The sequence below is a fragment of the Prorops nasuta genome, unplaced genomic scaffold, assembly GCF_024137725.1.
Source record: "Prorops nasuta isolate Cenicafe-Biocafe unplaced genomic scaffold, Cenicafe_Pnas_1.2 PNAS00018, whole genome shotgun sequence".
Classification (NCBI taxonomy): domain Eukaryota; kingdom Metazoa; phylum Arthropoda; class Insecta; order Hymenoptera; family Bethylidae; genus Prorops; species Prorops nasuta.
This window is the reverse complement of record NW_027116815.1, coordinates 16890-40797: the sequence shown is the minus strand read 5'-3', so window position 1 is coordinate 40797 and position 23908 is coordinate 16890. Positions and strand designations below refer to the sequence as shown.

The 23908-nt window shown below is 38.2% G+C and overlaps 5 protein-coding genes across 8 annotated transcripts; 2 read left to right on the top strand and 3 right to left on the bottom strand.

Moving 5' to 3' along the window:
- Nucleotides 1–288: 288 nt before the first annotated feature.
- On the bottom strand, nucleotides 289–6412 carry stai (stathmin). 3 transcript variants are annotated; one of them, XM_066738003.1, is made up of 6 exons: nucleotides 6114–6412; nucleotides 5568–5614; nucleotides 2260–2615; nucleotides 2048–2188; nucleotides 1802–1942; nucleotides 289–1716 (listed from the first exon to the last, which is right to left on the bottom strand). In XM_066738003.1, the coding sequence occupies exons 2-6, from the start codon at nucleotides 5602–5604 to the stop codon at nucleotides 1615–1617; spliced, it is 777 nt and encodes a 258-aa protein (XP_066594100.1). In that variant the 5' UTR covers nucleotides 5605–5614; nucleotides 6114–6412; the 3' UTR covers nucleotides 289–1614. The 3 variants fall into 3 exon arrangements, with proteins under 3 accessions (XP_066594100.1, XP_066594098.1, XP_066594099.1); XM_066738001.1 differs by lacking the exons at nucleotides 5568–5614; nucleotides 6114–6412 and adding exons at nucleotides 3112–3201; nucleotides 4046–4333; XM_066738002.1 differs by lacking the exons at nucleotides 5568–5614; nucleotides 6114–6412 and adding an exon at nucleotides 4046–4333.
- A 1062-nt stretch (nucleotides 6413–7474) lies between these two features.
- l(3)77CDf (phosphatidylserine synthase 1 homolog l(3)77CDf) lies at nucleotides 7475–11437 on the top strand. Its single transcript, XM_066737998.1, has 5 exons — nucleotides 7475–8093; nucleotides 8171–8995; nucleotides 9073–9295; nucleotides 9415–9487; nucleotides 9702–11437. The coding sequence occupies exons 1-5, from the start codon at nucleotides 7837–7839 to the stop codon at nucleotides 9755–9757; spliced, it is 1434 nt and encodes a 477-aa protein (XP_066594095.1). The 5' UTR covers nucleotides 7475–7836; the 3' UTR covers nucleotides 9758–11437.
- A 56-nt stretch (nucleotides 11438–11493) lies between these two features.
- LOC136779992 (zinc finger protein 341-like) lies at nucleotides 11494–15748 on the bottom strand. Its single transcript, XM_066737997.1, has 9 exons — nucleotides 15452–15748; nucleotides 15260–15334; nucleotides 14908–15181; nucleotides 14556–14829; nucleotides 14272–14466; nucleotides 13613–14176; nucleotides 13252–13521; nucleotides 12977–13189; nucleotides 11494–12909 (listed from the first exon to the last, which is right to left on the bottom strand). Exons 1-9 carry the CDS (start codon nucleotides 15480–15482, stop codon nucleotides 12745–12747), a joined length of 2061 nt encoding a protein of 686 aa, XP_066594094.1. The 5' UTR covers nucleotides 15483–15748; the 3' UTR covers nucleotides 11494–12744.
- Nucleotides 15749–16071: 323 nt separating this feature from the next.
- On the top strand, nucleotides 16072–17489 carry fs(2)ltoPP43 (female sterile (2) ltoPP43). Its single transcript, XM_066738080.1, has 3 exons — nucleotides 16072–16358; nucleotides 16430–16687; nucleotides 16768–17489. The coding sequence occupies exons 1-3, from the start codon at nucleotides 16197–16199 to the stop codon at nucleotides 17347–17349; spliced, it is 1002 nt and encodes a 333-aa protein (XP_066594177.1). The 5' UTR covers nucleotides 16072–16196; the 3' UTR covers nucleotides 17350–17489.
- Nucleotides 17490–17529: 40 nt separating this feature from the next.
- ush (Zinc finger protein ush) lies at nucleotides 17530–23492 on the bottom strand. 2 transcript variants are annotated; one of them, XM_066738079.1, is made up of 7 exons: nucleotides 23371–23492; nucleotides 22596–22867; nucleotides 21907–22354; nucleotides 20445–21720; nucleotides 20096–20357; nucleotides 19731–19964; nucleotides 17530–19643 (listed from the first exon to the last, which is right to left on the bottom strand). In XM_066738079.1, exons 1-7 carry the CDS (start codon nucleotides 23456–23458, stop codon nucleotides 19233–19235), a joined length of 2991 nt encoding a protein of 996 aa, XP_066594176.1. In that variant the 5' UTR covers nucleotides 23459–23492; the 3' UTR covers nucleotides 17530–19232. The 2 variants fall into 2 exon arrangements, with proteins under 2 accessions (XP_066594176.1, XP_066594175.1); XM_066738078.1 differs by lacking the exon at nucleotides 23371–23492 and having other exon boundaries at nucleotides 22596–23114.
- Between the last annotated feature and the right edge of the window lie 416 nt (nucleotides 23493–23908).

The following is a 23908-nucleotide window of genomic DNA, read 5'->3' as shown; positions in this document are numbered from 1 at the left end:
ACACTCGGAAATGTAATTACATTCCCGTGTTATTCACATATCAGCGCCAAGTCTTTTTTTCTGCTAATTATTCTTTTAATATAGCAATTACGTAAATATCGATTCACGTTTCTTTATTTAGATATAGAGATGCTAGAATTATCATTGCAACGTGTTGGTTTATGATCCACTCCATATTTCAATTTCATTCAGCTTCGACTCTGACGACATGCTACAATTTTTTCAAAAAGTCTCGGTCGTAATATCGATTGACTATAGATAGAGGATGCAATGATCTTTTTTCCGCTCTTGATTTTTTTTTCCTTTTTTAATTATAGACTACACATTTTTGACAAACAATTGAGTCATCACAGAAGCATCTTATTATCATATTAAATTAGACTACACATTTCAGAATTTCTTTGTTTCATTAGCGCATAGATAATCGAGTACAAAAGGTTTCTTTGAAACTTTTCAAGCTTAATGTAGAGCACTATCATGTACTTGTATAAAGTGCTTACATATCCAAACATACTATACGTACAGGGTGAGGCACTTAGCACGGGCCAGAAGTATAGAGTGCGTAAGAAAAAGTTATATTGTTAACCATAAGGAGATGTCAACTTTTGTATAAGATCTTTTTAAAACGCCTTTCTATTTGCATTTAAAGTGCGATCACGCGAGAAACTAATAGCCCTTAGAATAACGCAGATAAATTTATACGTTCTAGCTCTGGGGCGTTATGAGTGCCTCACTATATCTGCAACGAAGTATACGGAATGAACATTGACACGCGTTTTGCAAATGTATACAATATCATTGTTTGGCGATGGTAAAATAGAAATTGCACGAGAGAAAAATGTATCGAGTGAAAGGCTTATTATTTTTCTCTCGTTCGCGTATTCACTATTTTATTCTTACTCTCGAATATATGTTAGTTGTGCTCAAAGATGGTGTTGCTATGATTAGAAAATATATTGTACATATATATCTAAATATATATATATATATATAATTAAGCCGTTGACAATAACAGTAAAAAAAATGGTTAATATCACACTGCATATACCTTAATACGAATAAAGTGTAACTTTATAAAATTATGTTACGTGTTAAATTTATGATCGCGAAAGAATAAAATAAATATATTAAAATCAATTTTCTTGTAGCAAGCCAATAATTCAGCATTGATATAATGAATAATATAAGCTCCACCTGTTTGTATTAGTGTCATCGAGACATCACTAGTTGATCTAAAAAAAACATTATCTTATTTTATTTAAGGCAGATCTCAAAAATACTCGCCCGATTATAAACGTTCGATTTTTATCCTTAATGTCGGTAGCAAAGTAAAAATATTAAAAATGCACATATTTCTATCTAATCGCCTGCAAGTTCCCGAATTTGCTTTTATCAGTGGTATACGAAAATGGCACAAAGCGAAATGGATTCTTAGTAAGCACGTATTGTGCAAATTTTCTTATTTGTTTAAATATTGATGTGCTTTTTTTTTCTTCTTTCCTCAATTTTCGGAATTCACTTAACGATTACATCTGCAAAAGTGGCAGTTAATTTTTGCATTACTTCTTTCGCATAATCAATTGCGGAAGTGATTGGAGATCAATTCGCGCAGCTCTAACCAGAACTAGCAGTCTCATTTCCAACAGGCAGGCCAACCTTTGCATCCTGGCCAGCCAGGGCAGCTTTGTTTTGTCTCACTATCTCAGCGCGCCTCTCCTTTAAAAAAAATTAATAAAAATAAGAAACAGATCAAATTAAATATTTTCTATTACAAAAACAATTATATGACAAAGATACTCACGTGATTACGTAATTTTTCTTTTTGCTCGCGTTCTATAGTTTCACGACGCTCACGGGCTTGGTCCAGTTTTCCTTGAATTTGTGTTTCTAGCTGTTGCACTCGTTCGGTCATTCCCTGACGAACTCTAACTACTTGCTCTTCCTACAATTTCATATCAATAAATTTCCAAAACTCTTTCTTTTTTATTTTAGATTCATGAAACGCGACATTGCACCGTCCAATGAAAACCTTTAATTCGACACTCACATGTTCCTTCAGACGTTCTAGCATCTTCTTCATGTTCTCATCGCGCTGAGCAGCTGCAGTTTTCAGTTTTTCTTCAACCGCGCATCTTACTTCTACGGTTTGTTGCTCCAATGATTGTCGGGTCTTCTCGACACTTTCCAACTGAAATTGTTAATAATCGTTTGAGAAAACAGAAGTAGTAATTTTACAATAATTGTTAAAAACAGTCCTACATGATCTTTGAGCCTGTTCTTGAGCTCAGCAATATGAGCCTCTCGTTTTTCAACGGTGCTGTTCATTTTAGATTCGAGGGATTCCCGTGTCGCAGCCATGAAAGCAGCGTGAAGCTCGTCCTTCTTGCGAGAAGCTTCCTCGATCTTATTGAGCTTGGCCGACAATGTGGCAAGCTTGTTGGCTTCCAAAGACAGTCTTCTTTCCTCAGCTGCTCGCAATTTCTCCTCCAGTGCCACATGTTGATTCGCATTCGTTTGTGGCGGGGATGGAGCCCTCTTGGCTACAGTTGGCTCTGCCAGAATCACCTCGTAGCATAAGCCACCCTTGGACTTTTCTTGGCATCTGATCTCCGTAGCTAAAAAATATAATTCAAGCATTAATATAAAACTCGATACTCCCCTTTTTCCTACACTCTAAACACTATCTAAATCAATTCCAAACTATCCAAGCAAGAAACGAACGAGAGACCTGTAATAGTTCAAAGTTCAAACGTAGACCATTACTCAAGCTATTTTAAAATCAGTCGAGGCACGAAACGTGCTCTTGCTGCCGGTGAAATAGCGAAATCTGGCTATCGCGGATGTGTGAGTACGAACCACGAGAAGGTGGATCGATCTGCCCGTGAGACGATTGCTTTCAGGCGCCGCGACGTCTAGCGTCGACACACGCACCTCTCTCTCTGCCACCCTCCAAAGCGTACTCTCTTTCCAACACAGTGTACAATAATTATAATAATCCACTCTAATAACGCAACTGCGAGTACACTTGATAGTGTACTCGAGTTGAAGCCATCGATTGAGTCTTCTAAAAATGAAACACACAGGGGGATATACAGACATAATGGTACTCACTGATGAATTTGACTTTTTTCGGTTGTTTCGTGCGAATTCTCCCCTTAACGGGCATCTTCTTCGTAGGTGCATTGTTGTCCCTTTTATGACCTTTTTTCGACAAATCATAACGGAGAGTAGAGATGAGTGCCGGTAAATCAATTGGAAATAAAGAGTAAGGGGGGTTAGGTAGGGGTAATAAAGAAAGACAGGCGGATGAGGAGAATAATTAAATAATCGATGCAACCACCAGAGAGTATCGATAGCCAATGGCGTAGCCATCTTGAGCCGCACCCTCATCGCTCAGGTACCCTTTGAAAAGCACGTGCGTACCTCGAGGTTGTAAAATCAAATGACGGTCAATGCCAGAAGGCCGCGGCGCCGCTACACCAACCGGTGCTCTCTTCTCGGCGTATCTCTACTTCTTTTACCACTTGCTTCGAATTTTCTTTTTTAACGACAAGTCAATAAAAAACTATTTTATATAAAAACGGATAAATTTGGAGGATAGTGTAGAGTGTACTTGTCTATTTTAGCAATAACTTTTTAATTCTACTTAGCAACTCGAAAGGATGTTCGCGGATTCTTTACAGAACAGAATACTCGGGAAATTGATCGAACTGCAGGTGGCTAGGGCAAGATACCTGCACCGCTTTAGTATCGATCTGATGCTTAAACTGCAGCGTAACAAAAAATACGTATGATAACTGAATAAATCATTGCGACTAGTAAAAGCTTCAAGAAAAACAATTTTACAGAGAAACTTTTGCGAAACCCAGAAGGAAACGTTGAAAAATGCAGAGTGACAGGTAAACTCTGATTTATATGGTATATATATATATATATATATATATATATATAAACGACTCTGAAGCGACAGACGTTTTCTCTGGTGATTACATCTTTCTCTTCGTATATAAAATGAAATGGGAATTGATAGATTTACCGTACTCACCTACTATTCCTAGTGGTGGTGTACAAGTGTGACAGAAGCACTGCAGCACCGTTTCGCGCATTATACCGACCAGCATGATGCTGAATGAATATTTAATAGTTTTGAGACAAGAGTGAAGCTTTGGGGAAATTAGAATGCGAAGGAAAATTTTAGATTGAAGGAAGGGAAGGAGATAGGGAGAAAGGGAAGGAGGAAGGAAGGAAGAAAGGAAAGAAGGAAGGAAGAAGCGAGCGATGGAGCTTGCAAGCTTGTGTATGTAAGGTTAAGTTGGCGGGAGCGTGGCTGGGGGGGCGGTGGCTGGAGAGCGACTGAAAGCGGGTGATCTGTGCGCTAGCCGTACGTTACACGGTGCGCCACGACGCCTGGCGTCGCTCAATATCTCCTCTTGCCGCTCCGGCGTCTCGCAATACACCCTCCTCCCCCTCCGAGATACTTCGTCCAACTTGTAACTACCCCTATGAGCGAATAACTTTGCTCATTTTGTTCACTACCTCTTCTCTGTATCAAACAAATCCCTTGAAGCGCATCGACAATGAATTCTAAAAACTGTCGACTCGAATGGAATTTGTTTTGATTCTCCAGTTTATTCACAGTGTTTGTAGAATCGAGTAGAAGACAAAAATAGGGGCAATCGATGGATGGATCGATTCCCCGAAACTCTCCTGTGAACAGTGTATACAAGAGTCCCCCCAAACAAGTCGTTGCTTGCTACGCAGATTCTTCGAAATCGCAACCGATATGTACCGCAAGTTAAAATCGCCGTGACTCGATTGTGAACGGGGAAGATTATCCTCGACATGAAGTTTGCCATTGGCCTTGCGAAACTGTATTGGCGATAGTTTGGATATAGAATGTAGTTTCATATTTCTTTTGTGTTGAAGTACCGAGTCAAGGTTGCAAGTTAAATCTCCAAGCACATAATTAGTATAATAATAATAATGAAAACTGAATCTTGGAAGGGCTGGAAAGCTGCTGAAAATAAACTGTATAGCACTATAATGTTGTATGGGTTTCTCCGGTAGAACAGGATTCCTTAAAAGTAGGCAATTTTTTCTGTGAGAGTTGAGTCTCTTTTGTGAAACGCTAGAGAAGCTGCAGCCCATTGGAGTAGTCGAGTGAAGGCTCGAGGTCGCTCACCGTCGGCCCGACCGGCCAAGACAGATGCAGTTGCAGTTTGCCACCGATTTTAGTCGAAGAATACTCTCCGTGAAATGCCAATAGAGGTCTCTAGCCTCTTCTTCGAATTTTCGCGTTAGCAACCGTCGTATCCTCTACTTTCTGCAGCTGCAACAACCGACTGCCACAACGAACTACGCTAAAACATGCTATCTGCCAGTTACTGTCTAATCCTAAATATGCTCTTTGTTTGCCTCATTAGCTCAGACTCGGTTAATATTATCCATATCCTTTTTTCTGTATGAATCTTAAAACAACAGGTAACTTCACAGATCTCTCATGATTCTCGCTTTAAAATAAGTACTATTGTTCGATATTACATTTCTTAAAACGTCTAAATACTCACGTTCGACGTTTACAGAGCTTTCGGTAGCTGTTGCCATTTTGGTAAATCTATAAGCAAAATAAGGAGAACATTTACATAAAATATTGTTAATGGAATTGTTTTCCTTCTTGTCAGTACTACGTCTTTGATTTAAGAAATTTATCGTCATGATATTTTCAATAATGATAAGAAAGATAAATTATCTGCTGGAGTAAGTAAAAAATTATAATTTAGAATTTATATAAACGATAAAGCTGTGCAAGGAAGGCTTTGCTTTACATAAATACGTTTGAGTCTGTTTGAAAGAAAACTTGTCAAAACAAAGAAATACTAAACGGTAATACTTGGACAAAGAGAATCGGAGAGCTATTGCTCCAAAAAGAAACTACATCATTGTTTAAAGAATCCTTGATTTAAATTATTTCGTTAAAGGGACAGCTAATAAATATCACATTTATCCAGACGAACGTTAAAGACCGATCAGGCGTTCTCTTTGTCCTGGCATATTATCGTGCACGTAGCGTCCCTCGCTTAAAAGTAGTAGCTGTTTTAAATTGACAAACTCACCTTTCTTTATTGAAACAAAGGAAATATGATGGACTATCCACGTAGAGATATGTTCCTGCAGAGCAAACTTATAGGATAACACAATAATTGCACAACGTTCGAGAATCTAAACTGATCTGAACAGAAAACGACTTGTTGTCTGCTTTTATCCTGATGTTTTTGTATACGCTTGTGTGCTATGATTCGCATCGCTCACAGCCTGAACGCACACACACTAGTGGACTTAGAGAAGGGTCTGAAGAAAGAAAGCATCCTTATTGGTCGAGAATCTCGATCCCGGGTGCAATTGGTCCGTTCAAATGCTCAACGTTAATGTTCGCGATCATAACAGAACGCGTTTCTTCGACTGCTCCGAGTTTAACACGCGCTCACTTCGTATTTAAATAAAAGTAGTATTGGTATCTAATATCATCTGTAAAAAGGAACAATAATAATTAACCAGCTTTTCCCTTCAATCCGCAATTTTAAAGCTCGAATATATATTGATTTTAATCTTAAATTGTTTTAAATGAAATGCAGATGTTACCGAAATATGCTTTTATACTTTTAAAGTGTAGATCATTAACAATCGAGTAATCGCATCGGGCATTCGATGTTCTACATTAACAAAGAAAAAGAACTGCTACCATTGTTTGCACGATTAACTGTTAAACTGCGTCGGATACATTGTTTGGGTGAATCATGTACTGTCTCTTTTTTTGTTCTGTTCGACCAATGGTAAACGATTCAATGCGTGGGACGACGGGACCGTTTTGAGACCTTTACAAAAGAATAAAAATCTACTCCCAATATGGTGAGACAGAGTAAACTGGTTTTCTGATTTAGCAAAGCATGTTAGCTCTCCAGAGCTTTCTTTCAAGTCAATCTGCAGTTTTGTTGCTCAACTACCTATAATATATAATAATAATAAAAAATATATAAATCACAGCAATAAAATTTTAGTTATAATTAGTACTGATAGAAAAAAAATGATTATTTACACGTAAGAAGAATTTAATAATTGAAAATATTAGACTTATTGACAATGATAATACAAAAATTATATCAGAATTATTATTTCAGCTAGTGATTCTTATTAAACGTCCTTTATGCCATAGATTGATAAATGGCCCAGATTTGAAAAATGACGAGTGTAGTGAGTGTATGTATGTACATACTCCCGTGATCTGATAATTCTAAGCTTGGTGATTTTTAATAATGTACTAGTGACATCTATGCAACTTCATATAAATTTTAAATGAATGGCAAAAAATGAATTTACCGATTAACTTTACCATCTAATTAAAAAAGATAAAGATAGAGGTCTCTCCTCAGTTCAAACGTTGTTACGTTGCTCACGCTTGACTGCACGCTACTCGCCTCACTCACTCACTCAACTGCACTCAAGTCACTCAACCAGCAGCCAGCAGCGGCAGCAGCAGGCAGCAGTCGTCGACACTGGTCGACACTCGACCGCGCTTTCAGATTCAACCGGCACAGCAGACAGATCTCTCTTAACAACGAAAAACCCAGTTCAAAGAGTTCAACTCAGCAAGATTCTATAGTGTAGCAGTGTAGCACTGGTGTGGTACCGCAAATACCGCAATCTGCATCGCAGCGTGATTTTGTAGTAGTCATGTACGTTTATCTGCAGCAGCAATGTTGCCAGTGAACAAATTGTTTCGCGTTCAACGAAAATGTAAAGAGACAAACGTATACGTCTAAAAATAATAAAGCAGTGAAAATGACGTGCAATGAAAAGACTGAGAGTGACACTCTCTGTGGAAGGCTAAAATGCAGCGAGGAAAATGAACTTACGAATAGGCGAAGCACCACCGCAACTAGTTATGAAGGGAAAAAATTTCGGCACGGGACCGACAGTTTTCCAAATATTAATGAGAGGCCCGTTGACGATATTTCCATTGAATTCTTTTATAGACCACATACTATTACACTTCTTCTTATATCTATTGGAGCAGTTATTTATTTTGCATTTGTCAGGTATGATCCGATAGTAACAGATATTGCAATAGTATCAGTCTTTCATATTAAATAATACAAAAAATATTTCTATTTAGGGATGCAACAAATGTTGAGGATAATATGTGGGCTGGAATGTTATGTGTTATATTTTTCTTTCTAATCATATCTATCTTAACATTTCCAAATGGCCCTTTTACGAGACCTCATCCAGTAGTGTGGAGGATTGTCTTTGGATGCAGTGTCCTCTATCTCATGGGATTGTTATTCATGTTATTCCAAAATTATGATACTGTTAAAAAAATATTAATTTGGATTGATCCTGGTCTAGCCTCTTTTCACATTGACATGGACAAAGAATATGGCGTTAATTGTTCTGATATTACCTTGGAAAAGATTTGGAATCAGATAGATATATATGCGTTAGCACATTTTCTAGGTTGGATGTTCAAAGCAATATTGATTCGTCATTTTGGAATTTTGTGGGCCATTAGTGTTATGTGGGAAGTTACGGAAATAGCATTTGCTCATTTATTGCCTAATTTTATTGAATGTTGGTGGGATGCTCTTATTCTCGATGTACTGGTATGCAATGGATTGGGTATATGGGTAGGGCTCAAGATATGTTCGATTCTAGAAATGAGGGAATATAAATGGGTGTCTATTCGCGATATTGAGAGCACAACTGGTAAATTAAAGAGAGCCGTGCTTCAATTTACGCCAGGGAGCTGGACATCCGTTAGGTGGCTAGATCCTACATGCACACATATGCGATTTGTTGCTCTTTGCCAGCTGGTTATTTTCTGGCAGGTATCGGAACTAAATACATTTTTCTTAAAGCATGTCTATGAATTTCCTCCATCACATCCATTCGTTGTCGCACGATTAGTACTGGTTGGAGTAATTGTGGCACCTTCCGTAAGGTAATGATTCATGTATATGTTACTTAATATTTTGTCACTTGTTTTAGATAATATTTACTTGTTTTCGTCTATTTTAGGCAATACTACATGTATGTAACTGATCCTACATGTAGTCGAGTGGGCACACAATGTTGGGTTTATGGTGCTATTATGTTAACCGAAGCTCTATTATGTATAAGACACGGGGCCGAACTTTTTGAACGTACTCAAGCTTCAAATATACTTTTCTGGCTCTTATGCCAATCTCTAGTCTCCGTACTTTGCGTATACGGCTGCGTTCTCTGGCATCAATACTTTGAGGTACAAGAAATTTTTGCATCTATACTGTAAAACCTAAATGAGACTGTAACTAACGTACGTTTCAATAATCTGAAAGTTGGTCTGTTTTGTGTGTTTTTGCATGACTCTTACCGTTACAGACTGAAAAGGTAGCTGCCACAAAGCAATCAAGCGATCAGCTGGACACCAGCGACGTTAAATTTGCCTGCAAAGGTACGTATTTATAGCATGGTGGAATTCTCTTTTCTGAACTCCCCAAATACAGCTCATTATCACCTTTTTCATATAACACATTGTTCTAAATCCATCAGAAACGCTTATGTAAAAATTTTTATTAATTATAGACAAAAGAAATCTGGCAAAATCATTCTGTATCTTTAAAAGAATAATACTGTTTTGCAATTTTAAATTTATTATTCATTTTCAGAGAATATGGAATGCCGCAATAAACCTATGGAAACAACAAAGGAAAAAGAGCTGTAGTAAGAGACTTCGCAAAGCATATCGACCGTCTTAACGGCGTATTGGTATAATTACCACGATAACCAATCGCTCTAGTCGTACAAATTTACGAATAATGTTCGTAATCTTTCGTTTTTTTATTTTTCCTTGCGTTTTTTGTCTGTTTTTTTAATAAGAGCTATACGATATCAGCGCTCGCCAAGCACGAGTGTAATTAAGTTCTCAAAGAATATTTTGTTCCTGAAAATATAAATAAGTATCGTTATCAATACTTTGGTGCAATTCTATAAATCGTAAAACGATGATTGCTACCGGTTTCTACAGTTATAATGAATTACATTTTTTTTTTCTTGTAAAAATCTTTCGTTACTTATTCCCGTTATACGGTAAAGCATTATTATTGAACGCGCAGGGAGAATTTTCGAGTCATTTGTTAATATTTCAAAAATGTTGCTAAATAATTTATCGCATTATCGAGAAATTCGACGTCCAACGCTACTGGGCAACCATGTACTCTCGTGAAACGAGACGTAGGAGGTCAATGACGTTTTCGTACAAAGCGTCTGTTGAAGAAAACAAGTCTTGTGATAAGCTAGAAAGTCCATTAAAGCACCGTTATATTATAATTGTAAAGCAATTAACCTCTTAATTATAATGACGTCGATCTTACTTTTAATGTACAAAACAGTACCTGACCATAGACGAGATAGTATAGCTCTTATAGCTGATTATATTATAGCCCCAGCCATGGCAGTTTCTGTTCCAAAGGTGATCTTAATCTAATCAAAGCTTCATATGCTAGTCTAATTTCCATGGTTTCGAATAATCTCTCCATTAAACTCAATTGCGAGATCTGCTATGATACTACGTTTCCATTAATAAACGTCAGCTCTATTATTTTCATTCAATTACTTCAAAAAAAAAAAAAGCTTTATTCTCTAAATGTAAATGAGAGGCTGACTGTCTACACGTACAAAATATTTCTTTAATGTTTTATACTGTTTTCAAAATTCCTTCGCGTAAGTTGATTTTCATGTTGCAATCTGTTGCAATTGTTAATATCTAGTGATTTACATGGAACAGTTGATTAACCAATTAATGTTATTTTTATCTCAGCATTTAATTCAAAGTGATGAGCAGTTTGACGATCTATCGAGTTGCCAAGAATCGTCAGTGCCAAATAATCAAATGGTTCATCACTTTCGAAATTTATGTCCCAATCGATAATACCGAAAGGTGTAGTGTGAGATTCAATTCGTATATGGCTAAACCCTTAGGCTGAAATGACAATGCGTAATAAGTTCAGCTATGGCTATTAATCATTTTAGTAGTTTACCAATAGCTAGGTAACTGTTCCGAAAAGTGTTAGTTTTCTAAACACATACTTGCTGAGGATGTCACGAATCCATCGTCAAATCATCGTACATTAATTTCCTCAGCCTTCTCATTAACACAACTTCAATGAAAGAATTTCCAAATAAATTCATTTAAAGTCCTCTTAATAGTATATTCGTCGATATTTAAGCTGAAAACTTTTATCTCTTTGTTGATGCGTGATATTGCTGGTATTGCCAAATCAAGGCCATCAATTTTTCTTAAAAGTTTCTCGTCCGTTTTCTACAATCCATCATCTTTAAGCTTTTACAAATCTTTTAATTCGGTGATCAAGGTCTCGTTAAAATATTTTTGTGAAATGGATCATATAAAATATTATCGCCAGTCAATAAATATATTAAGTCAGTTTAGATTATTTGCGTAACTATAATGTCATATTGATTCTATTATTTCAAGAAAAGAAAGGGGTTTTTTACTGACTATAATTTACTAGTAGCTTCCGATTCGAAGACAGACAGTAGTATATTTTTTCATAAGGCATGTTTCGCAGATATTTTCCTTTGATAAATAATTCTGTACGATTAACACATTATATTAATAATAAAAATATAAAAAATTGAAGCAATAAACATATATAAAAATCCCATAAAATCATACGTGCTTCGATTTGTTTATATCGTTCATAATATTCTATTTCCGAGAAGAGTGTAGCATAAAATCATCCGAGTATTTCAAAAGTCTAATGCAACAATAATTGAAAGAACATATTTTTTTTCGTACTTCTGCAAAAAAAATAATGAAAAGTATTTATTTGAAATTAGTGTTTTATTTTATAATGATTACCTTGCATGTCTAGCATGTTTCACATAACTGCTATAATCTATCATTAAATTTTTCGTATATTTCATGTAATCCTTCATTGTATCGCAGATATAAATATATATATTAAAAATCCTTTGGATCCTTAACGGGATCATTTATCGTGGAGGTAAATCCATTATTTATGAAAATCTGTAATTAATGCACAGCTATACATTATTAATTGATCCTGCATTAAATTACTACTTCTGTTTCTTCAGTCTCAGCAACGATTATTTTGCCATCTGGATACTCGACGTATCTTCTCCACGGTAAGCTAGTTAAAATAAGCAAGATGATACAAAGGAATAAAAAAGCGATTAGTACAGTAATACAACTCTTAAAAGATGGATCTCGTTTGTACGGCAAACCTATTTTTGGATTAGCAACATTGTAAGCTCAAAGCGCGTACATAATTGCTTTTCTATTGCACTTTGTCAGTGATCAAGCTCGAAATTGTCCCTCCATTGTAGCAGTTCTTTGAAAGCAAGCTTCTTCTCTTATTTACGATTTTAAAAGCCACGTCCTTTCAGGCTTACCTGAGAACCGATTATTAAATATCGCCATAATAATAGTAGGATCAAGAGATTTAAATTACTCATTAATATTATTTATAATACAATTATCACAGATACGTAAACTACAAAATATCGTACACTGTTATAAAATGCAATTTGCAGTTCGCCAATGATCCCATTGCACGCGCTATATTGAAATATCTATATTCTATTCTAGATAAAAGTTAAATACCGTTAAAAAATAATATATATTATCTATCAGTATATGTATATCTAAAAGTTCTATTGGTTTGTCGTTTATGTCGAGTATATGTTAGTGGTGCGTTTGATTTCTTCCTCCATAGAGTCGGACCTTACGAGTGACTCCACCGTCGTGCCAATTTCAGAATTTATCGAAATTCCCTCCAATTTAATGAAAGGCGAATTCGCGCACATATCCGGTTTGGTTGTTTCTGAGTTCAACTGAAATATATATTATTTATTTTTCCACTACGCGCGACTTTTTCTTTATTTATCGAATATGATTTACCTTTCTATGAGCATCGTCAGCCTTACTTTTCTCCAATTTCTCTTTATCCACAGATACAACCGAAGATTTTGATGACATTTGTCTCTTTGGAGTTGGCCTCCTTGGTTTAAATGATCCAGAAGCTTTTTTAGGCAATTGCGAGGTGGTGTGCTTCTTACTTTCGTTGGATTGGTCGCAATTGTGTGTCATTAATTGTTCCTTTGTCTTAAATGCCTAAAAATAATCAGAAATAATTAGTAATAAGATTAACACATAGCTCAAAACAGATAACTTACGTGAGAGCAGATGTCGCATTTTAAACAATGCTTGTTCATCTCATGATGTTTTAAAGCCTGTGCACGATGAAAATGACGATTGCAATGACTACAACTGAAGCGCTTTATATTGCTATGTGTAAGTAGATGTCGTTTTAATTTATCTGGACGCGAAAATTCACTCATACAGCCTAAATAACCCCTGAAAGGACATTTTAAACGCTTGGACAAGTCGTGTATGAGCATGTGACGACCTAGCCTATCTTTCCTCTTGAATCTGGCTGGACAGTGCTAAAAAAAAGTAAAATATGCATACTATAAAATATTATTTGTACTTGAATAATTGAAAGAAATTGATGTGAAATAAGAAAATGCTAAGTACCGGACAGAGGAAAGGTGTCTCTTCACTGTGGATCAGTTTATGGTTGGCTAAATACTGTTCAGTTTTAAAGGCCTTGCCACAATCCTCGCAGGCAAATTTCGCGGATGACGCATGAGTTTTTAAGTGTCTGCGCAGAAATCTCTCAATGAGAAAACTTTTTCCACAATGTAAGCAGGTATAGTCATGCGTCGTGGTCTCGGTGTGATGCTGCAAGGCTTCAAGATTCGAAAATGACGATTTGCAGATCGAACAGCAATAATATTTCTCTGTCGTTTTTTGTTTTTGGACGGAATGGGCATATTGGTGAAGCCCGAGATCAGATAGAGTATTAAATACTTCACCGCACACGTGACAGCGATATTCCGATCGCTTATGGCTACGAGTGTGCTCCAGAAAGTCTTCGAGCTCGGCGAACATCATACTACAACTACTTTGCACGCATTTGTACACTTTTAATGTTAAGTGCGAGACTATAAGATGGCCCTTTAGAGCTTTGTACGAGTCAAAGATTTCTTTGCAGAACTGGCAATGGTAGGTGCGGTCGATATTTCCATCGGCTGGTACCTATTGATGGAACATAAAAAAAAAATAAATCGAATCATTAATAAAGATAATGATTTTTCAAAATACTTTCACATCACTACTTGGTAGAATAGTACCTCCGGCGGTAAAGAATGAATCGCTGTACCAGGCCACACTTTATGGGACGACATATGTTTCTTTACATTCGATTTTTGTGCAAATGCACGGCCACACACGACGCACTGATACGGTTTCTCGCCAGTATGAGATCTCTCGTGTTGCTGCCAATAAAATTTCTTAGCAAACTGCTTGCTGCAGTAACTACATTTGTACTATAATATAACACAATATTGAGATTAATTGAAATTCAAAAGGCAGAAAAACAAACATTTCAAATTTGGTTTACTTAATTGTAACTGACTTTTAAGTTTTGTGTTTGGCCCACATTAATCTCTGCTTCAAAATTTGGGTCATCCATTAATAACTCATTGCAATTATTCGAACTACTTGTATTTGCATCCTGAGAAATATCATTTTGTAAGATTTGAGAAGCAGTTTTTGTTTCACTGATAGTAGGCTCTCCTTCATCACCGATAGTAGAATTTGTAAAATTATCCAAACTTTCTGTGCTCAATATGATTGGTACGCTAAATGTTGAATCAGTGGTAAAATAACTGGCACCTTCTTGATCCATACTAAAGATGGAAAATAATTATTAGTTTAATTTTATTTTCTAACATTTACATCACCTAAATTCAATCAATGACATTCACCTAAGCAGCATGTCTGTTTCCTCCAGAATGATTGGTTCTGCTAATTGGTCAGTTTGGGCAAACCCTTCTTGTGGATTATAATGGGTTTCATTTTGACCCGTGTCTTCCACATGTACTACTTGACTCTCTGTACTAACTAGAAATTGGCTTAAATCCACTGTTTGCTCTTGAGCAGTTTGATGAGTCCTTTTATGTAATACAAACATGTGCAAGGATGTAAACTGGCTCTTGCACTTTCCACACTGAAAAATATCCTCTTCATCTTGATCAATTGCTGTACATAGCAAAAAATATTATTTATAAGCAGCTTTGAAGATAAAGAATACTAACATTTTCCAAGAATTTGACTTACCCGACTGTTCAACTTCAGTTATCAGAGTCTGAGATTCTAATAGAGATTGCACAGAAGGACTATCCAGTGAAACACCTAGATTTGAAATTAAAGAATGAGTTATTTCTTCATATAGCTATCCTTTAGGTAGAAGTTTATAAAAGTAGCAATGAATTAGTTAACTCCACTTATTATTATTTCGGTGGTAATTACCTGTTAGAGCATCGAAAATAGACTGTGCCATATTTCGTGATGAACTTATCACTTCATTGTTAAAAAGAAAACTGTTGATTCGCTCTTATAGGTGGTGCAGTATAGAAATAAAGTTCAATTTTTGCGAGAAGAACATACCGCACAGTAAATATTAAATCTCGTACCGTGACAACGTTGTAGTACCTCTCTTCCACTTCCACTCTTTTCTCTTCATCACAATTCGTAAGTTCGCAGAGTTTGCATCGTAGTAAATTAGTAATCACAGTATTCATTCGCAGTCGGTCTGTCGAGTGTCGACCGTCGTCAGCAAAGTTGCTATAAGGTTGAGTTTCACCAATTCGGCTTAATCAAAAGTCTGGCTTAAGATGGTATAGTTCCTGTGACCTGAATTATACCATTTTAAGCCAGGCTTTTTTTAAATCGACCTAGTGAAACTCACCCTAATTTCGCCATTTTAAATAGTTTTATTAGCGTTGCCAACTCTGTTATTTTAAATTAAAGTAGCAAATATATAGGGATTTAAATGATTAATGTGCGCGTAAATATATATATATACATATATACAATATATAACTATATATGAGTCGATCGATATCAATCAGTTATCGATATAACTCGAAGGTCGACTATTGGTTGAGGTTGCAGAGGTCAATTATCAGTCGACATAACCTCCAAAATATATACGTTCCGTACGGCAAATGTCAAATTTCATTAATTAATGTAAAATATTATCAATCATTAAGAAATGGCAGCTGTTGTACGTGTAAAACGTAGATTTGATAGTGAACCTTTGGATACCTTGTTAATTTCTTGTAAACGTCGTAAGAGTGAAGAAGAATCCTCAAAATCAGAAAACTATGTCAAAGTAACTACAGTCGTGAAATTTGCTGGAACTATTAAGAGTCAAGTGAGCAAATTAGAGAGTTATATTAGTTCGTGTATTTGAACATAAGTGTCTAACTAATTTTTCGTTTTCAGGAAGATGATTTTACAGATCATATAGTAAAGTATTTTAATAAAGATGAGCTCATAGCTAATTATAAAAAACACTCAGCCGATACTTCGGAAAAAGCTAGAAATTTAGCTAAAGAAAGGTCTATCCAAAATAGGTACAAAGTAATAAATTCTTTTAGATCGTTAGACACATCTTTCTCTGAAGAGCCTAGCAAAACAGTCGTGGCTGTAATAGATGTAGAAGATTCATTGTCCCTCGAACCTGTTGAAATTGAAACAAAGGTAATGTCTTGTTTCACTCCTTTTTGTATGTACTTTTAATAGATTAAATAAATTTAATGAATACTTTTGTTTCCCTATAGATTGATAGTTATGTATATGATTTATATTGTACAAAAGATGTGGATAATATAGATTTAAATAATTTAGAATGTGTTGAAAGATTGGATGAACAATTAGATTTATATAGAGAACATGGAACATATTCCGATAGTGAACATGAGTCCGAGGACTCTAACTCCGAGTCCAATTGGAGGAATGATTACCCAGACTCTGATCATTCTGAAAATTTAATGTACCAAGGGGACATTAGAAGCTCAATGCAAAGAATGAAAATAAATGATTCTGATAAAAATAGTTCAGATTTATCTAGTAATAGTGATTATGATAACTTGTGCTATGATGATAGTGAGCTAGGAGTTTCAGATGATTTTGTTTATGCACTTGATGAAGAAGATGTTAACAGATATGGATACAAATATGCTAGTTACAAGGCCAGAGTGAAAAAAGAATTTTCTCAAAATAATGATGATGATGATGAGGATGACAATGATGATAATGATGATGATAATGATGATGACAATGATGATGACAATGATGATGACAATGATGGTGATGAATATGTTGATGCTGATTTTAATGATGGTGATAATTATATATGCTGATAATTATGATGATGCTAATATGAGGAAGTCTATGTATGAATGCAAATAATGGTTATAATATAATAGAGAAGAGTACCTTGAAATTTTAAATTAAAAAAAAAACTGAAATTGAAATTGAAATTTCCATCTACTATGATAAAATGTAAAAAAATAAATTATTTTTTTAAATAAAAATTTATTATATGCATGTTTATAGAGATATATCATGTGTGTAAAATTCATTTATCAGTATAAAAACCAAGGTTTGGGACTAGTCGTTCCACTCTCTAGTAAACTTATACGTTTGGCGACTCATTATCTACCTTCTAGAACAAAAAATCGTTTAACCAAAGTTACGTCTAATTTGCTACAGTTTTTATTCGTTAACAAGCCGATAAATTTATCAAAAGGTTGAAACGACCAGTCTGGCAAGCATACAAATCGTGATATTTGAAAGAGGAAGGTAACGCATTAGAGTAATAATGAAAGTAATTTGGAATTAGATCACCAAATATATAAAGCAACTTAACGAAACAACAGATGTGAGTGTCTAGGTTGTTGATTTCTCTTTCATAGTTTTTTGCTTTTTCTCGCGATTTTTTTTACGATTTTATACCATATGTAGATTTTATTGATTCTTATTAGAAGCAAGACTGCTGTGCTTATATCATAAAATTTACTTAACGATAATATCTTTCACTGTTGAAAAATCTTTTCGTGAAATCGTCGCACGAAGAAATTTCTTTTTTCTTTATTGATCTTGTATGATATGAGTAGTACACTGCGTATACATGTAACACTGGCCTTAATTCTATTTTTTACATTTATGCGCCCTCAAAAATCATTATTTGTGGTATACAAATACGCGCGAATTTTTTTGATTGTATGCACGAAGTAAGAGGTACGTCAATAAATATATATATACATATATTTATACACAATAACAATATATAAGATTTACAGCTAAAAAAAATATTTCATTTTACCAAACAATAAAAATGACAATTAAATAATCATAGCCAGAAAAATTTTTATACTGATTTTTGCAAATACATTTACCAACGCACCGATACATTCGGGATTTACGAGCGCAATAGAGAGGAGTGTCATATAATTTTTCATTTTGTATATATATATATGTATATGTATAATGCATAACATACATATGTATATATATTACATATATATTAATTGTATTATTGCAACGTTATTTAGTAGATTCACAAGCTGAGATTTGTATCATTCAGGATTGTAACTATCATTCCGCAATATGCTACTTTTCTACTGTACAACATTTTACACTCACTGCCGTTTCTTTCTTGGCTCCTTGAATAACGTCATTTATCACTAATCTACGAGATTATTGAGAGAGTCATGAGATTGCACACCTTTGTCGGGTTCGCTAAGTCAACTCTGCCACATGGGAGCTTAGTATACAAACCATTTCAAAAACCTATAAGTGACTGTATGTGGTTCCGTAATTAGTCCAACAGTCCATTGCATTTAACAATTTGTTATCTATTTTTAATGGTAAAAAAAGGCGGCAAAGGATAGTATTATCAAAGAAAAGAAAGTGAAAGTGAGAAAAAACAACGCACTTTGTAAAACAGTGCACCTTCCAAGTTCTTCGTATTTTCATTATTTACATAAATTATTCTGCTTATTAATAAGTACGGAGAAATCCCTGGATCAACAAAAATCACACAACATATTCAACTAAATCAGATAGTCGATAATAATTAATGATCAATGATCAATAATGATGATAATAATAATAATAATAATATATGCTATGTATAAACTGGCAACAATTAACAGTCCCATAGTGATTCGGCATGGAAAGGAAGTAGAGTCCGGCCGTATTTCGGGTGTATACATGGGAATTGACGTGGAAGCTCGTAAATCTAAAGTACAGACGCCTCGGTCCTGCCACCCGTTGGAGTAGGTGTATGGCTACTGGAGTTGTTATTATTGTTGTTATTATTACTCGCTTCCCCAGCATGACTGGAGCAATAGAATTTTTTGTGAGCTAAGAACGTGCTAAGATAATTGAAACTGATGTCGCACGATCGGCAGTATCGTGGCCCGGTTTTGCTGGGATCCAGACTCTCCTCCGGCGGTGGAGTGTCCTCTCGTTCTTGCTTTACCTTATTGGTAGAGACCGGGGCCAATGGCACTGGTGGACTCTTCCTCGCGTCTGTCTTTCCGTTCACCTGGGTCTCGGCTGGGACTTCCTCAGGTGTGGTAGCCGGTGCTGGTTCCGCCATTGGGATTATCGCCTCATCGTCTAGTACGCACGTTATGTAGCTTTCCTCCTGTTCATCAGATATTTCAGTAACCCGCTCAATTATCTCCATTGCAATTTTCATAGATTGCAAGCGAAGAAACGTATAATGGCTTACCTGCAGATCGGTTCCACGTTTCTCAAAGTGCATCCTGATGTGCGTTCTCATACCGCGAAGAGTGTTTCCCTTGTAGCAACAAATCTTGCACCTGAAAGCCTTAACGCCTTGATGAGAGTCCATGTGACGCTGTGCCGCACCCGCGGTCGGACTAACCGTACCGCAAACGGGACACCTCCATCCACCAGTAGGTCCGGCACCGCACGTGTGAGTGCTACCCGGTTCTATGTTTGCCTGTGAGAAATTATATATATATATAAGTAATAGGCGTCGATTGGTCCAGGGTAGGAGAGCATGATGCCCCTTCAAACAGTGTAACAGCTAAATAAATATGTAGTACATTTAAATGTAAAGTTCAAGGATACCTTGCACTTGGTGCACCGGGAATGGTGCTCCTGCGGCTCGGGTCGTTTCGGACAATAGAACGACTGATGGGCCACCAGGTTGTCCATGGATGCAAACTTTATTCCACAGGCGGCGCAAATCAGCTGAACGAGGGGTGGCGAAGGTGTACCAGTGGCTGGTGGTGGACTATTGCTCACACTAGTCTCCCTTGCTTGGCAGTAATGTTTCTTGTGCGCTACAAAATTCTCATGTCGGCAAAACACGATATTGCACTCCTTGCACCTAAAAATAATTACGGGCGATGAGCTGGTAAATAGTGAAATAACTAAGTAAAGAGAATTGGAAAGAATAGGCGCTACTGAGACGAACCTGGAGACACCTTGCTTTACCAGAACACTAGGTACAGGCGGAGGTGGAAGTTCCGCGAGTCTGAGAGCCATTTCGATAGCGGGAGGATGTGCTGCCGAGTTGATTTGCGCAGCGGCAGCAGCTGCAGCCACCGCCGCAGCAGCAACAGCGGCAGCACTGCCGCTAGATCTGATCCTTGGACTGGCACTACCCCTGGATCTGGGGCTGGACGCGAGCGGCAAAGACGATGGCATCGGCGAAGCACGATTTTCCTTCTCGTCCTGATGAAGAGGCGACCTTCGAATGCTGAGATCGAGCGGTGTCGCGACGGACGGCGAGGTTGAGCTGACCACGACGGAGGTCCCTGTCGTTGCTGCTGGCTGCATCGGTTTGTTGGCGGCTCTGAGTACGGCCGGTGGAGCCGGGGACGAGGCTGGCCCCGTGGTAGGAGTAGGTTCTTGCACAGGACTGGCAACGGTGTTCAATCCTCGCGTCATCGGCTGCAAGGAGCCGTTTGGCAATAAGAAGCACGCCGTGTCCGGCGCTGGAAGCGCTGGTGCAGCTAGTACGCTAGCTCCCCGAAAGAGGGAGTACGGCACTATTAGAATTGGATTGGTCGGTAATGCGAGACAGGGTTGTGGTGGTGGGGAGTCTCCGGGACTGGAGCTGGTCGGCGGTGACGCTTTTACCGTCGTAGTGGCATCTTTCACCACGTGCCTAGTGCTGCAGTAATGAGTTTTGTGCGCCCTGTAAGTCTTCAACGAACTGAATCTAATGTCGCAGTTCCTGCAATATCTTTCCGCTTCTTCGTTGAGCGAGCCATTGGGGGCCGACGCGGGAATCGAAGCGATCGCAGCGCCACTGTTACCGCCATTACCGTTGCCAGTTCCATTACCGCCACTGCTGCCAGTGGTGGCAGCACCGTTGCCGGTAGTTCCTGCACCACTCGCGACCGTGGATGGCGTTGTGGACGCCGGTTGCGCGGGAGAAGCTGCGTGCATTCTCATGTGTCGATTCAGTGACACCTTCTTATCGGCGCTGTAGGAACAGTGAGGACAGGCGTAGGCTTTTCTAGCTTCGAATTTTCCACACTTTTCTTCGTCCTCCTCGTTGTGGGCCTCGTCTTCCGGTCGGGGTCGGTGCGCGCAATAAAACGTTCGATGGGCTTCCAACGTACTGGCGGAACTGAATCGAATACCGCACGGAGGACAAAAGAGAGCCGCCGGTCTCGTCGCTTCCACCGTGATCGTCTCTTTACCGTCCGTTGGGAGGACGAACAATTGACCAGTGGCGATCGCTAAAAATAATTAAAGCAAATTAATCATTGTTTTCCCTGGCCAACTTATCGAACCATTTGACACTTTCACTCTCCATAACGTTTATGAAGGTTTAGAGCAGAGTATCGCTGAACGTTTACAAGCGTTATATGGACATGTCGAAAGTGTCAATCGGTATGAAAATAGTGTATTGTGAATTTATGTACCATTTTGCAGACCGACGGGGAGGGAGGAGGAGGACGACGAGGCAGAGTTGGGAGGCGAGGAGGATGAGGAGGATGAGGCAGGTTTAACGGTAAGGGAGGAAACGGCGGTGGGTCGGAGCGCCGGGTCCATCGCCAGACTAGCATTAAGTCTCAGTCTTGGTAGAGCGGAAGCAGCGGTTGCTTCCTCGTCGAGTTTCATCCTCTTGGGTTCGGAAGGCTCCAACGATGGTGAACGTTTGCACGGTTCTTCCGAACGCCTTCGAAATCCCGATTCCCTTCTGTTGCGCGAACTTGACCTATGATGATGCTGCTGATGATGGTGCTGATGATGATGATGATCCTCGTCGATCAGCGCAGTGCCGGAGTCATCGTCGATGTTCCTCGTCGGGCTTGACTCCCTCTGACTAGTTCTCGACAAAGCATGTCGTTCCCTGGATCCTCTGGCAAACTGAAAATACAAAAACCGGTATAGTTTATGGTGACAAAAATATTGCATATAAAAAATAAAAATCCACATTTCACCATTCACTGATACATATATATTTATATCCAAATTAAAAAATATAGTTAAAATATCGAAAATGGATTGAACGACTGTGTATATCTCTAGCAAGGCACAAATATTGTTAAATAAATATTTATCAAGCAGAGATTCCCGGACGAAATTTAAAATTACACTGCATGCCCACCTCGATGTCCTCCGTGAGAGTGGCTAAACGTTTCCTGGCATCTTCGGAGAGTACCCCGAGACGCAGTCTGACGTCATCGCCGAGGCCGGAGGATCCGGTGCAATTGGGGAGGCTGGCGGTCACCGCTGTCGTCGCGAGTGTACTCGACCTGGTGCAGGACTCCTCCTCGATCGGTGCCGCGATGGGGCTGGAAACGGCCGATCCGAGACCACCCTCCACTCCGCTGCTCACAGACGGTGTCTTCTCCGAGTCGCTCCACTCCTCATCTTCCCCTGAAATGGAAAAAGCTTTGTTATTATCGCTCGAAATAGTTTCAAAACAAAAAGATGGGACCAAAATGCTTGAACTAATCCCCCCCTCTAACCAATCCAACATCTGATCTCTGGACCCCCACCATAATCTCTTTCCTCCCGAAAAGCTACGAGATACGGATCTCTGGCTGGATATTTCCAGTGCTGCCTTATCTCCGTGTGCTTATCTGGATCGCAGCAGACTTATGTCGTCGCTGCGATTTTGGAACGTTATCTGTAGATGCAGCCCGCGATCGTGGAAATGGGCCTGGGATAAAAATGCTTTTTCACGAGGAGAACGAATTGATAATAAACGAAGGGGGGGGGGGGTTGATTCATGAAAGAGATCGTTGGGGGATTGAAGGAAGGAGATGGTACGAGTTTTGCATGGAATAATAGTGGTATTGGTAGAGGGCAAGAGATTCCTGTTGAGATTGGGCAAGGGTTGTGCTCTCTCTCTCTCTCTCTCTTTCTCGCAGACTAACCAAGATTGGCATCCGCGGTTGTTTGGTCGTGTTGTTGGCCCGTGAGCCTTGCCTGTAAATAAGCGGTCATCGATGGATCGGCAAGCATGGCAGCCAGCCAAGAAACCAAACAACCTCGAGGAGACCCATCTCATCCTCCGCTTGCTCCTTCTATTTTCTTTATTGCCCCCCCCCCCCTCATCTCCCCCCCCCCCTACCACGACTTGTCACATATACCACAATCGTTCCACAGCCATTCTTAATTACACGTGCAGCATGCAAAACTCTTGCACCCTTGGTGCACAACCCCTGCGACATCTAGTCATGCCAGAGTGAAACATATATCTGTCAAGCATATACAGGGGGAAGATTAACATACTCTAGCTATTAACATATCATGCTTTCTCTTTCTTGTTTTTAAATTTACTACTCCTCGAATCAACTATAGTACGATAGGATCATTTTGAAGGAGGAATTTGTGCAGTAGAATAATATTTTAAAAATTCTCTCTTCAGCGTTTGGTAAGAAAACGAGTGGTGTGGGACTATACGTATAGGTG